Source organism: Dendrobates tinctorius, unplaced genomic scaffold, assembly GCF_039654945.1.
Source record: "Dendrobates tinctorius isolate UK_male_01 unplaced genomic scaffold, ASM3965494v1 ptg000241l, whole genome shotgun sequence".
Lineage (NCBI taxonomy): Eukaryota > Metazoa > Chordata > Amphibia > Anura > Dendrobatidae > Dendrobates > Dendrobates tinctorius.
Window position 1 is genome coordinate 9,092,159 of NW_027361908.1, and position 14,211 is coordinate 9,106,369.

At 39.4% G+C, this 14,211-nt stretch overlaps 1 protein-coding gene across 1 annotated transcript in view; it reads left to right on the forward strand.

The window, feature by feature from the left end:
• LOC141060642 (dynein axonemal heavy chain 3-like) overlaps nucleotides 1-14,211 on the forward strand; it is a 2,648,786-nt gene that overhangs the window by 1,305,123 nt on the left and 1,329,452 nt on the right. The window contains exons 37-38 of the mRNA XM_073556958.1: nucleotides 10,232-10,362; nucleotides 11,036-11,136. Of these exons, the coding sequence (XP_073413059.1) occupies nucleotides 10,232-10,362; nucleotides 11,036-11,136 (232 nt within the window). The remainder of the gene's footprint in view (nucleotides 1-10,231; nucleotides 10,363-11,035; nucleotides 11,137-14,211) is intronic.

The following is a 14,211-nucleotide window of genomic DNA, read 5'->3' on the forward strand; positions in this document are numbered from 1 at the left end:
TTAAAAATGTAGGTGCATGGGCCATTTGACAAGTGCACTGTGAATACATGGAAAGATAGCAGGGCATATCAGACAGTGATGTCCTTGGTATTTAATGGAAAGTAAGTCCGCAAGCTGTCATGCGCAGGGTTGCCAACCATACAGAAACTCTTGGACAGTCCGCAAAAATAGGAAAGTTTTTTCCCTGTCTGTAAAAAATGTGATGCATCTGTAGGAGTGGTGGAGCTGATGGTCTTGCTCCCTCACACGCTAAAGGGTTAAATGTATTTGATGTTTATGTATGTTATAAAAGGATAACACTCACTGGGGCTGCAGTTAGCTTAAATAGGGTTAACTGTTATGGCCGGCCCAGTTTGAGAGGGTGAATTGAGTGTATTGTCAAGAATAGGAAGTGACCGAGTCAGTGAATGCAGAGCAGTGAGAATTGACAGGCTCAGAACTAGAGCTGCTGGGGACAGTGTGGGCCCAAAACCTCAGAGTAGTGTATTTCCAGAGAACCCCTCTGTACAAGTCCTCCTGTGCTGGCCTGGGAACCGCAAGATAAATGTCAGGGACTGGGGCACACTCGTTCTGTGAAGCTGCAGGGCTCAAACAATGAGAAGCAGAGTGAGATGGAATACTGCCAGAAAAGGAGAAGATCCCCTAGAACTGGAAGAAATAGCAAGGCTGGTTTCACATTTGCGTTTTTTTGCGCTGCGTTTTTGTGCATACGTGCGCACGCGCTTTTTTCCCCTATATTTAACATGGGTGCGCATACGTGCTGCATTTTTTTAAGGTGTGCGTCCATAAAGTCCAGACGCTACATGTTGCATTTTTTGGTCCACCCGATTGCTTAAAAAAAACGCATGTGCACGTATGCGCACGTTTTTGCCAAAAAATTAACATTACAGTCTATGGGTGCGCATACGTGCGCGCTGGCATGCTCACGTATGCGTTTTTTTAAGCATGCGTTTTTAAAGTCAACATTAGGGATGAGCTTTACTATATTGACTACTAACCCAAAACCATAACCCTAAACCTACTAACCCTAACCATGCGTTTTTTAAGTCAACATTAGGGATGAGCTTTACTATATTGACTACTAACCCTAAACCATAACCCTAACCCTACTAAACATAACCATAACCCCTAACCCTACTAACTCTAACCCTACCACTAACCCTAACCCTAGTAACCCTAACCCTACTACCCCTATCCCTACTAACCCTAACCCTAATAACCCTAACACTAACCCTACTAACTCTAATCCTAACCCTAGCACTACTAACCCTAACCCTACTAAACATAACCATAACTCCTACCCCTATTCCTAACCCTACCCCTAACCCTACCCCTAACCTTTACCCTACTAACCCTACCCCTAACCCTTACCCTACTAACCATAAACCCTAACCCTACCCCAAATCCTTTTTTGGGTGAAGACAAACAATGTGGAAAAAAACGCAAACGCACTAAAAATGCATACAAAGGCATAAAAACGCTGCATTTTTTTCCTGCATGCGCATAAAAATGCTTGAAAAAAATGCAGCGTCTGTTTGCGTTTGTATGTGTTTTTTCCATGCGTTTTTTGGCGCAAAAAACGCGCTGCAAAATAAAGCAAGTGTGAAAGTAGCCTAAAAGGGATGTTCTACCTATACTGAGAACCAGAGCTGATTGTATCCAATACCTGTGAGAAAGATAACAACCCAATGGGCCTTATCCTCTATATCTGCCTGTAAATACTGTAAATACTGCCATTCACCAAGGAAAAGTTTGGTAGTTTTTATGAACCTTGTGTCTTCTGGATTAATTGCTGTACTGATTCCAGAAGAGGGATTCTTGGAGTCAGAAGTAGAGGCTTGCAGCCCTAAAGTAAGTGTGATGCACCTCATACACAGCAGCACACCAGGATTGGGATATGAGTTGTCTGTAGAATGCCAAAGCGAGTGGGAACAGAAGTTCACCCACGACTACCTCTCTTAGACATCTTACACATCCGTGATTTTTTTTCAAGCCGGAGAAACTAGTACAGATTTTTATGACTGCATTTATCGCCATTTTACAGTTCACAATGAATGCAGCTGATGCCTTCAAATACGATTTATTGTCTGTAGACACATATTTATAATCCTAATGATTTATTATGGTCTTATAATGTGTAGGCAAAAAAAAAATCTGTTTGTGAATGTTTATGTAGCTGTAGAGAAAAAAATAAAAAAATCAAGTTGGCAACCTTGGGCATGTGACATCCTTAAACTAACAGGCACGAAAGCCTGACTGGCCTAAAATACCTATGTGTTTGGGAAATCACTGTTGCCTTTATCAGGAAGATAGTGTGGACATGCCGATCTGTGGTGCTACATTTACCCATCAATCTTAATGACAGGGAATGCCCTAAACATTACTGCCTTCAGGATTTGACAAATATTGAGACACTGCTATGCAATATGCAATAGAAACAAGTAGTTATCAAGTTACAGTGGAGAAAATAAGTACTATTTGATACTCTGCTGATTTTGCATGTTTTCTCACCTACAAAGAATGGGGAGGTTTGTAATTTTTATTGCAGGTATATTTCAAATGTGAGAGACAAAATCTTAAAAAAAATTCAGAAAATCACCTTGCATGATTTTTACATAATTCATTTGCATTTTGCTACATTAAATAAGTATTTAATACAATAGAAAAACAGAAGTAAATATTTGATGCAGATACTTTTGCTTGCAATTACAGAGGTCAGACGTTTTCTGTAGCTGTTGTCCAAGTTTGAATATACTGCTGAAAGAATTTTGGCCCACTTCTCCATATAGGTCTTCTCCATATATTTCAGGTTTTGGGGCTGTCCCTAGGCAACATTGAGTTTTAGGTCCCTCCAAAGATGTTCTCTTGGGTTCAGGTTTGGAGACTTGCCAAGCCACTCCAGTACCTTGAAATGCTCCTTAATGACACACTTGTTAGTTGCCCTGAATGTGTGTTGCGGGTCATTGTCATGCTGGAAGACCCAGCCATGACCCATCTTTAATGCTCTTAATGAGGGAAGGAAGTTGTTGGCCAAAATCTTGCAATACATGACCTCATCCATCCTCAATTCAGTACAGTGCAGTAGCCTTGTCCCCTTTGCAGAAAAGCACACCAAAGTATGATGTTTCCCCCACCATTTTTCAGAGATGGGATTGTGTTCTTGGGGTTGTACTCATTCTTCTTCTTCCTCCAAACACAGAGAGTGGAGTTGATACCAAAAAGCTCTATTTTGGTCTCATCTGACCAAACGACCTTCTCCCAGGCCTCCTCTAGATTATCTAGATGGACAGCTAGATGGACATTGGCGAACTTCAAATGAGCCTAGTCATGTGTTGGCATGAGCAAGAGGACCTTGCATGCCCTGCAGGATTTTAATCCATGATGACGCAATGTGTTTGAGACTGTGGTCCCAGCTCTCCTCAAGTCATTGACCAGGTCCAGTGTAGTTCTAGGCTGATTCCTGACCTTTCTCATGAGGTGAGATAATGCACGGAGCCCCAGACTGAGGACGATTGACAGCCATTTTGTGTTTCTTCAATTTTCTAATAGTTGTTGCCTTCTCACCAAGTGGCTTACATATTGCCCAGCCTTTGCAGGTCTACAATTTTGTCCCCAGTGTCCTTAGACAGATCTTTGGTCTTTCTCGTGTTGGCAGGTTTGAGTGTGATTGAGATTGTGGACAGGTGTCTTTTATACAGGTACAATTAATATATGTAATTAGTGCAGAGTAGGAGGACTTCTTGAAGAAAAGCTAACAGGTCTGTGAGAGACAGAATTCTTGCTGGTAGTAGGTCATTAAATACTTACTTCATGCAATAAAATGCAAATGAATTATGTAAAAATCATACAATGTGATTTTCTGGATTTTTTTAACATTCTGTCTCTCACAGTTGAAGTGTATCTAGTATAAAAATTACAGACCTCTCAGTTCTTTTAGGTGAGAAAACTTGCAAAATTAGCAGGGTATCAAATACTTATTTTTCCAACTGTATAATATAAATTTAAAATGTTATTCTTATTTTGCCTATTTTTCTTAATTTGCATCTGTTATAATACCTGCTACTAAATTTCCAAATTTCCTATTCTTTGAATTTCTCTGAATTTGTGAATTTCAGGAAATTTGACTCAAAGTTGTTTAGAACCAGTATACTGTATATGATCAACTCAACTCCCTGCCGAACAAAAGGTTGAAGAGATTGAATTCTAACCTCCCAATCCTTATCCCACTGCCAAAATCTGTTTGACCAACTTTTATTGATTGTTTACTGGGGTCTTAAAACACTCATAGTGTTCTGTTATAATGATACAAATCAAAAAGAAGCTTTAGTTTGACATCTAGGTAGGTTTGAATCTTATATGACAGTATACTTTTTAATGTTTAGCACAACTGATGTATAGTTTGGGGCTATTCAGAATAAAGAACCATAGCAGCTACTGGAGACTACAGTGCCACAGGGAAGTGACTTATCGTGACATACACTACATATACAGAACTGTAGAGACTAAGGGGCCCATTACACATTGCGATTTTGTGACGTAGCAGCGATATTGCTAAGAATATCGCTACATGTGATACTTACCTCCGACCGGCTCCCCCGCTGCTCATCGCTGGTCGCGTGAGAACGTCCTGGACCATTTCTCGTCGGGCGCTTCTTGCTGGGCTTCCTGTGGCGACGCGTGGACGCGGGCGGGAGGACGTCAGGATTGCCGTGTCTGACAGGTAAGTAGCGACCCCCAACCCCTGCGATGTCGCTGGTGAGATCTGCCTGTGTGGCAGCTCACTAGCGACCACTTAGCAATGCACCAGCGATCCATATCGTTGTCGGGATCGCTGGTGCATTGCTAAGTGTAACGGTACCCTAATAGTGCAGACAATCAGACATCTTGCACACAACTTTGCTGAGCAAAAGAGGTCTTGATGGACGATTTTCTCTAATGACAGTGTTTTAAAGCATTTTCTATACACTGAAAAAAATGAAAGTGCACTTAAGTACTTTGAGTATGTGTCTTGTCAGTCATCAATTCAATGTTCCTGGGCCTTAAAGCAAATCCTATACCTGACCTATTCCTACCAGCTACCTGTGAATGAATCCCCTATAACTACAGTAGGTGTTGGCTTGAATTAAGTTTTTTGTCCACTGCATTTAACTGTATATTAAATGATCTTTAATTTTTCATAAGTATTATGTCAATAGTTTGATACACAAAACTAAATCTTGAAGCTTTTTTAGACACATCAAATGAAGATAGATGTTGCCTTTGTTACTTTTGGGGGGAGAAAAAAATAATTACATATTTTACTTTGAATGTTTAACAGTCAATTAGGCAACTTCAGTGATTGTGATATTTGTAACACAGTATTATGGTTTTGTGAAGACAGGTCCACTTTATTTTTTCTTTACCTGTCAACCCATATCTCCATTTCATGGCGTGTAAACACACACAAAAAGACTAATCACGTTGCCTTCCTATTTATGTGCGCAGTGATTTGGGTCTGCACATGTTTAAAACAAAGCGACTATTACATGCATTGTTCTTAACTCTGAATAATACAAAATATCAAATAGTAATTGCTCCATCTATTCTTTGATATGCATGCACAGGAGAATACAGACAAAGAGAATTAAATGTAAATTGTTCTACTATTCATGAGTGTCTGACAGATGCCAGGCTGCGACATATCTGTTTATATTTGCTGGGAACTGATAACCCTTATCATAGAAATGCAATGCATATCTTGCTCCTGTGATAAACTCTGAGGCTTCAGGCCAGAGTGATGCAATAAAAGAGCACATTTTTGTTCCAGAGATTTTGTAATTCTACTGTCAAAAATAATGAAATTTAAGTGCCTCTGCGAAAAGTGCTAAGCTTCTGAAATGCAATTTTGTATTATTTTAAGACACAATAAAAATATAATCTAGAATTTGAGCAAAAGTATGAAGGACAAGTTAAGGATACAAAGTATGAATGATAGTTTCCAAAAGATTACATTCTTGGGGCACATAGATTAGCCAAAATATTGGATTTTATTGAGTTTTCAAGAAGTCATGTTGGGGAAATCATAGGTTGATACTTCTGCCTATACTAAAAATATGGTCCATGAGTATTATTATATTGTATATGAAGTCAAAATGTTATAGTACGTACAGGTACATCTCACTAAATTAGAATATTGTCAAAAAGTTTGTTTTTTTCAGTTCAATATAAAAAGTAAAACATACTGTATATAGTCATTACAAACAGAGTGATCTATTTCAAGTGTTTATCTCTATTAATGTTGATGATTATAGCTTACAGCCAATGAAAACCCAAAAGTCATTATCTCAGTAAATTAGAATAATTAACAAAAACACCTGAAAAGTCTTCCTAAATGTTTAAAAAGGTCCCTTAAGGTACTGTCACACTTAGCGATGTACCAGCGATCCCGACCAGCGATATGACGTGGTCAGGATCGCTGGTACATCGCTAAGTGGTCGCTAGTGAGCTGCCACACAGGCAGATCTCACTAGCGACATTGCTGGGGACGGGGAACGCTACTTACCTGTCACACCAGGCGATCCTGCGTCCTCCCGCCCGGCTCCACGCGTCACTCGTCCTCACAGCAGGAAGCGCCACAGGAAGCTGACTACGAGAAACAGTCCTGAACGTTCTCGCGCAATCAGCGATAACCAGCCGGGGAGCCGGTCGCTGGTAAGTATCAGACACAGAGATATCGCTAGCAATATCGCTATAACGTCACTAGTTATAGCGATATTGCTAGCGATATCTCTTAGTGTGACATGCCCTTTAGTCTGTTTCAGTAGGCTCCACAATCATGGCAATGACTGCTGACTTGACAGATGTCCAGAAGGCAGTCACTGACACACTCCACAAGGAGGGTAAGACACAAAAGGTTATTGCTAAAGAAGCTGGCTGTTCACAGAGTGTTGTATCCAAGCATATTAATGGAAAGGTGAGTGGAAGGAAAAAGTGTGGTAGAAAAGGTGCACAAGCAACCTGGATAACTGTAGCCTTGAAAGGATTGTTAGGAAAAGGCCATTCTAAAATTTGGGGGAGATTCACAAGGAGTGGACTGCTGCTGGAGTCATTGCTTCAAGAGAAACCACACACAGATGTATCCAGAACATGGGCTACAAGTGTCGCATTCCTTGTGTTAAGCCACTCATGACCAATAGACAAAGCCAGAATCATCTTACCTGGGCCAAGGAGAAAAATAACTGGACTGTTGTTCAGTGGTCCAAGGTGTTGTTTTCAGATGAAAGTAAATTTAGCATTTCATTTGGAAATCAAGGTCCCAGAGTCTGGAGGAAGAGTGGAGAGGCACACAATCCAAGCTGCTTGAGGTCCAGTGTGAAGTTTCCACAATCAGATGGTTTGGGGAGCCATGTCATCTGCCGGTGTAGGTTCACTGTGTTTTATCAAGACCAAAGTCACCGCAGCCGTCTACCAGGAAATTTTGGAGCACTTCATGTTTCCCTCTGTCGACTAGCTTTTTGGAGAAAAAAAATTAATTTCTTAGCAGGACTTGGCACCTGTTCACACTGCCAAAAGTACCAATACCTGGTTTAAAAATGACCGTATCACTGTGCTTGACTGGCCATCAAACTTGCCTGACCTTACCCCATAGATTCTATGGGAGTATTGTCAAGAGGAAGATGAGACACCAGACCCAACAATGCAGAGGAGCTGAAGGCTGCTATCAAAGCAACCTGTGCTTCTGTAACACTTCAGCAGTGCCCCAGGTGGATAGCCTCCATGCCACATCGTATTGATGCAGTAACTGAAGCGAAAGGAACCCCGACCAAGTATTAAGTGCATTTACTGAACATACATTTAAGTAGGCCAACATTTTGGATTTTAAAATCATTTTTTCAAGCTGGTGTTATAAAGTATTCTCATTTACTGAGATAATGACTTCTGGGTTTTCATTGGCTGTAAGCCATAATCATCAACATTAACAGAAATAAACACTTGAAATAGATCACTTTGTTTGCAATGACTCTATATAATATATGAGTTTCACTTTTTGTATTGAAGAACTGAAATAAATTAACTTTTTGATATTTTAATTCTGTGAGAAGCACCTGTAAATATTTTAATATACGTACTATATAAAAATATATATGAAGTTTTTTCATAAATGGCTTGCTATTTGAAATGTGTAAATTGCTATTAATTTAGTTTAGTTATGTAATAAGAAAATACAAAATATAGCATATTTGTGATTAAGGATGAGTGGACCTGTGGAAGTTCTTTTTTCTGTTACCCAGCTCAAACTTTATTCCAAAGTTCAGTTCGAGTTCTAGAACTGTACCTGAACTTGAACCAGAACCCAGACCACATTGAAAACAATAGAGACCCGAAAATTGGGTCTGAAAAATAAAAAAAAATTCTCTCTCTCTCTTGCCATTTGGCACCAGACACTAACGGTCCAGACCTGGGTTTGCTAATCCCTATTCGTTATTTATCTTCATACTGTTTTTGTTGTATTCATTTTTATTTTTCATCTTGGTTTTATTCTGCAGTATTAAAGTGTGTTCCCACCTGGATTCATTGCAAGAAAGCTAGCCATTTTTGATGGACCTATTGCCATAACTTATTTATGGCTTATGTTGAAACCTAAAGCTGGCCATACATATTAGGTAGCTGTCAGACAAAATATTGTTTCACTGGCAACTATCTCTCCTAGCTTCCCCAGAAAAAAAAACACTTGGCCCAGCCTTCCAATATCTATGAAAAAAGTGCTGCCAGAATCAATGGCAGCAGCTTATCTCCCTGCCAAACAAAAGTATCATGACCAACTGATTGAATTCCAAGCAACTGAACTTCGTGTTCACCAACATCTGTTGTGGGACACTTGGGTTGGATCTATACATATTAGATGGTTAGCAGATGTTGCAAAAATCATAGGGCTTGTTCTACCTTTATTTGATGTGTATGTTGGCCTGTGTATCTGTAAGTTAATGTGGATGTTGGCATGTGTATGTGTATGTTAGAAAGCTAAAATTAATAGTACATAAATATTAATATAAAATAAGGTGCAAAATGTTAAATAATAACTATCTGCCTACATTTCTCAGCATTGTGGACAATATTAATCTTGACCAAATTCCCAAATCCATTTTCTGAAATGTAGCCTCAGACTTGCAAGGACTCTTACTCATGCTTCACTGTCGTCTGCATGCAATCATTTCTATACTGTTTCTGCCCTGTTACAAGAAATCGCCTTCTGTTTCAGCCAAATATTTCCAATTTTGAATCATCAATAAAGAGCTCCCGTTGCCAATTTTTCTTCATCCCATGTATTCATACATAGCTGAGTCATTTGACCCTGTTTCCCTGCCAAAGGTATATTTTTTTGCCACTATTCTTCTACAAAGGCCACTTTTGGCCCGAATTCTCCATACAACAGTTGTGTATATCTGGATTCCCCTGGCTGCTTCCAGTCTTGAGCTGATGGCACTGCTGGACATCTTCTGATTTCAAAGGGAATTAGATATGATGCGTCTTTCACCTACTACACTAAATTTTACTTGGCTAGGGTCCTCAACTTTGTACATTTCTTGGTGTCCTCAATGCTGAGATATTCAGGCAGATACTTATCCACTTACCCATTATGCAGTTCCATTTGGGAGCCATATTATTGGGTCAAAATTAATTCTACAGCAAAGACTTCAAATATACATCAAATGTCAGTCAAAGTTATTATTATTGTAAAAACGAATGATTTCAGCAAGTGATAATATGAGCCCCACAGAGCCTTGATCTCAACATCATCAATTCTGTGTTGTATTACTTGAAGAAACAGAAGGATATGTGCAAGAATACATCCAAAAAAGATTAGTGGTAAGGCATCAAGTGGTTAGAACAACTTCCCTGCTGAGATGCTTAAAAACCTGTGTGTAATTGTACCTAGACGCATTGATGCATTGATGATTTTGAAAGCAATGGGTAGTCATGCCTAATACTGATTTGATTTGGATTTCTCATGAGTGGTGAGGTAAGAGTGTTTTGTTTTTTTTAAACATTTTACATTTATTATGTTTTGTGGTATTGCGAAACCCAAGAGAATAATAAGGGAAATTCAATTCAAAGGAAATAAACTCACTGCAAATCAAATTTCCTTGAAAAATCCTTGCAACTTGTCAAATTTAAATTTCATCAGATCTGCTTATTTCTAATTACTAAGACATAAACAGGAGAGTATTGAATAATTTTTCTCTTCCTTTAGGTGTTTTAGCTAGTGTGTTCCGGAGTCATGCTGCATGCAACACAAAATGTAGGAAATGGTGCATTTTTGATGGACCAGTGGATGCCGTATGGGTAGAAAATATGAACACTGTTTTAGATGATAACAAAAAGGTATTAAAAATGTTTATATCATTCTGATGTCTATTCTTATTTTCTTCTTTGATATTAGTAATAATTTCCTCTTTGTAATATATACATAGTTTCAAATATACATTATATAAAAAGTAATGCAAAGTGTTTTTTCAATTCAGTTTTAGTAATACTTCCATTACCATTCAAGCATATTTATTTATCAACAATGAAGTGAGTGTGTTTCTCAGGGACCACTATATATACTGCACTATCTAATCTTAATCTTTTGATCAAGTAATACAATATATATAATGATTTAGAATTCATACTTGGTAAAATAGCAATTTGCTCCTCTTCTTCGCTAACTTATTATCTTGGGTTTTATCCCTCGCAATCCAGCGGTTTTACCTTTATATTTAGTAATCATATTGTTTTCATTGGTGATCAATATTAATTCAGAAGATTACCATTGGTTAATTATACTAAATTGGGGAAACATTATTTTTATAGCGGTCTCAAGTCCCCAATAATGTGAGAGAATCGCTCTTTCGCAAACGTTTTCTTTATGCTGACACAAGAAGCCTATTGTGATCAGCCTACTTCTGTTTCATCTGCATTTTCCTCCTATTCTGCCAAAAGTGTTACTTATATCTACAGGTTCTCTGACCTAACAAGCTTATTACCCCCAACCTTTATATTTTCAACATTTTAGCTCTGTCTGATGAGTGGAGAAATAATTCAAATGAGTCCTCAACAGAACATGATTTTTGAGGTGCTAGATCTTGAGCAAGCATCTCCATCTACAGTAAGTAGGTAAGAAATAATCAAGATTGCTTTACAATAACAATATACGGTAATAGTGTATTCAGAATGAGGACACATATTCACATGTATACCATAGATACAGATAAATGTGCATCAATTTGCGTGAGATGGATCAACTTGTGTTTAAGGATACAGTTGGATCTGAATCCACTCGTTCCTGGATGTGACTTAAGATATAGCAGAAAGTAATATTAGCATGCACCATTTAATCATGTGTTTATTTGTTTCCAGGCATTTTAGTAGCAGCCAAAGTGACACCATAGGTTACAATGGCAAAACCACCACAATGCTTGCTGCAAGGGCTAGTTAAGTGGGAGCAGCTGATTTCTCTCCCCAACTGTTAATATGTGCATGTAGCTTATACAAAGACAATCCTTCCATTAAGCGAGCTACTCAGTTCCTCCATTAGCAATAAATCAATATTTTAATCAATTTGCAATTGAATCTGAAGTGCTTTGGAGAAGGCTGCTCTAGGTGACAAATAAGGCTGGGAAGACAGACACTTGGCAAGTGCTTTTTAGTGTTCAAAGCACTTCAGCCTTATGTGCATATTGATTCAAAGATAGATTTCTCAGTAACAGAAGAATGCATTGGCTAGCAAAATGTAAGGATGGACTTGTCTTTTCAAGAATTATATCTATAATAATAAATGCCCTAAGCAGCTTCCGGTTGTAACAACTTCCGTCCAGTTGTAACCGGTGACGTCACCGCACACCTCTTTCCATGTTAACCCTCAACACACACTCCTCTCACCTTTCACCATCTCCACTCACTCACTCACTCCACATATGACCCTTTCTCTCACTCCGTCTCTCATACTCACGCCGTCATCGCCGCTGATCCACGATCCCCGACATCTTCTTCCGCCGGTGCCCTCCTGGATCCAGACGTCCTCCACGCCGGTGACATGTTCTTGCGGCGATGCCATTTTGGATCGGCGAAATCCCGCAATAGTCAAGATGGCGTCGCCGCAAGAACATGTCGCCGGCGTGGAGGACTTCGGGATCCAAAATGGCGTCAGAGAAATCTCGCGAGATTTCGACCGACGCCATTTTAGATCCCGACGGCATCCACGCCGGCGACATGTTCCTGCGGCGACGCTATTTTGGATCGGCAAAATCCCGCGATACTCAAGATGGCGTCGCCGCAAGAACATGTCGCCGGCAAGGACGACGTCGGGATCCAAAATGACGTCGGCGAAAACTCGCGAGATTTCGCTGACGCCATTTTGGATCCAGACGTCGTCCACGCCGGCGACATATTTCACGATACTCAAGATGGCGTCGCCGCAAGAACATGTCGCCGGCGTGGACAACGTCTGGATCCAGGATGGCGCCGGCGGAAGAAGATGTCGGGGATCGTGGAGCAGTGGCGATGACGGCGTGAGTATGAGAGACGGAGTGAGAGAAGGGGTCGTATGTGGAGTGAAGGAGTGAGTGGACGTGAGTGGAGATGGTGAAAGGTGAGAGGAGTGTGTGTTGAGGAGTGTGTGTTGAGGGTTAACATGGCAAGAGGTGTGATGCTATCGCATCCTCCTGATGCGCTAGCATCAGGCCATAATCTAGTGCATATATGAACAGTTTGATTGGGGGTTGTTAAATCAAGCTGCCAGATTCGCTTTTAGTACTGCAGCTCCTCAAAAAAATGTTTTCTCCTATATCCCATCACTCCTACCCATTTATCATTTGTAACACTGACTTAATTACTTAGGTAGAACTATATTGCAATTCTTATTTTTCATAACCTGCCAACAGGCTTCTGCCCCTTTATTTTCAAGATTGTCAGCGTCTTAGAGGTTAGCAAAATGCAATCACTTAGCAAATACACAAAACTTGGAGATGGACTTAACATAATGAAATCAGGTATAGTCACCTGCTGTAAACCCTATGGATCCAAAGCAGCCAGTTTCATGGGTCTGTGCTGGGGCTGATAGTGATGGTCCCATTCTTTGGTCACCTGACCACTTAAGCCTGTGATTGGTTACAGCAGTTGGGTAATTTAAACAATGGGTTATGAGAGGCACATCTATGTTCCTTAAAAATAATTTTGGAATCAATATTCTAGCCAACATTTTAAATGGATGAAAACTCATTGATGGGAATGCTTTTAAGTTGTTGCCTGGAATAAATTTTTGCTTAACCAAAGACTTGAGAATGTATAAGATATAAAACAGCTGTCATTCACCCTCCCCAGCTCTAAAGCTGCCTCTGGTCATTAATAGGTTGCAGCAGTGCCGTCACTTTGAAGTGCATGTGGCCGCTGCAGCCAATTGCTGATATCGGAGACTCACACTGTCTGCATGAGCAAAGTGATTGAACACAGTGATTAGCTGCAGTGGTCATGTATGCTGTCCATTACCGCTTTAGTTTTTCAACTAAGACTGGGACAGTGGCAAAGAACCAGCTCTGGACCTGGGGAGTTTATTATTGGTTTATTATTTTATAAAGTAAATCTAGAAGTTTTTGGCTAATTTAAAAGCTTATTCTCGAAAGCCTCTTTAACCTTACATATTATGTGTATCGTCTTTGGTAAATTATTATGAAAGGCTATATCAAATGATTTTGTTATTTATTCACAAGCGGTTTGAAGCCTTTTTACAATTATAATCCACGCTACACCTGCAATTTTCCAATAACCAATAAATCATCTAATCTAAGCTTTGCTAAGTGCATTGATGTTTTATATTAAAATTGTCTTCCTGTCTTACAATGTGATGAGATCAGTAATCCTATAATTAGCAAACCTTCATCATGTTGAATCAATTGATTTGCTCCAGTGAACATTTTAATGTGCTCGTGTTATTGTTTTCGGTTATAAATAAAGGAACAGAGAATCAAGTACTTTAATAAAACGGTAGAAAACAAGAAAATCATTTTACTAATTCTCATTTTGCTACATCACTTACTGAGGCTGAAGTTGTGTGTATACAGCTTTTCCACATTACCATTTAGTATTTACTCTTTTTAAGTAGCGCCCTTTTATACTCTCAATGTTAGGATATTTTAAAATATTAGTTTTGCTGCCTGAAAGCAAATTCATCATATTTAGGAAAGTTTCAAAAAT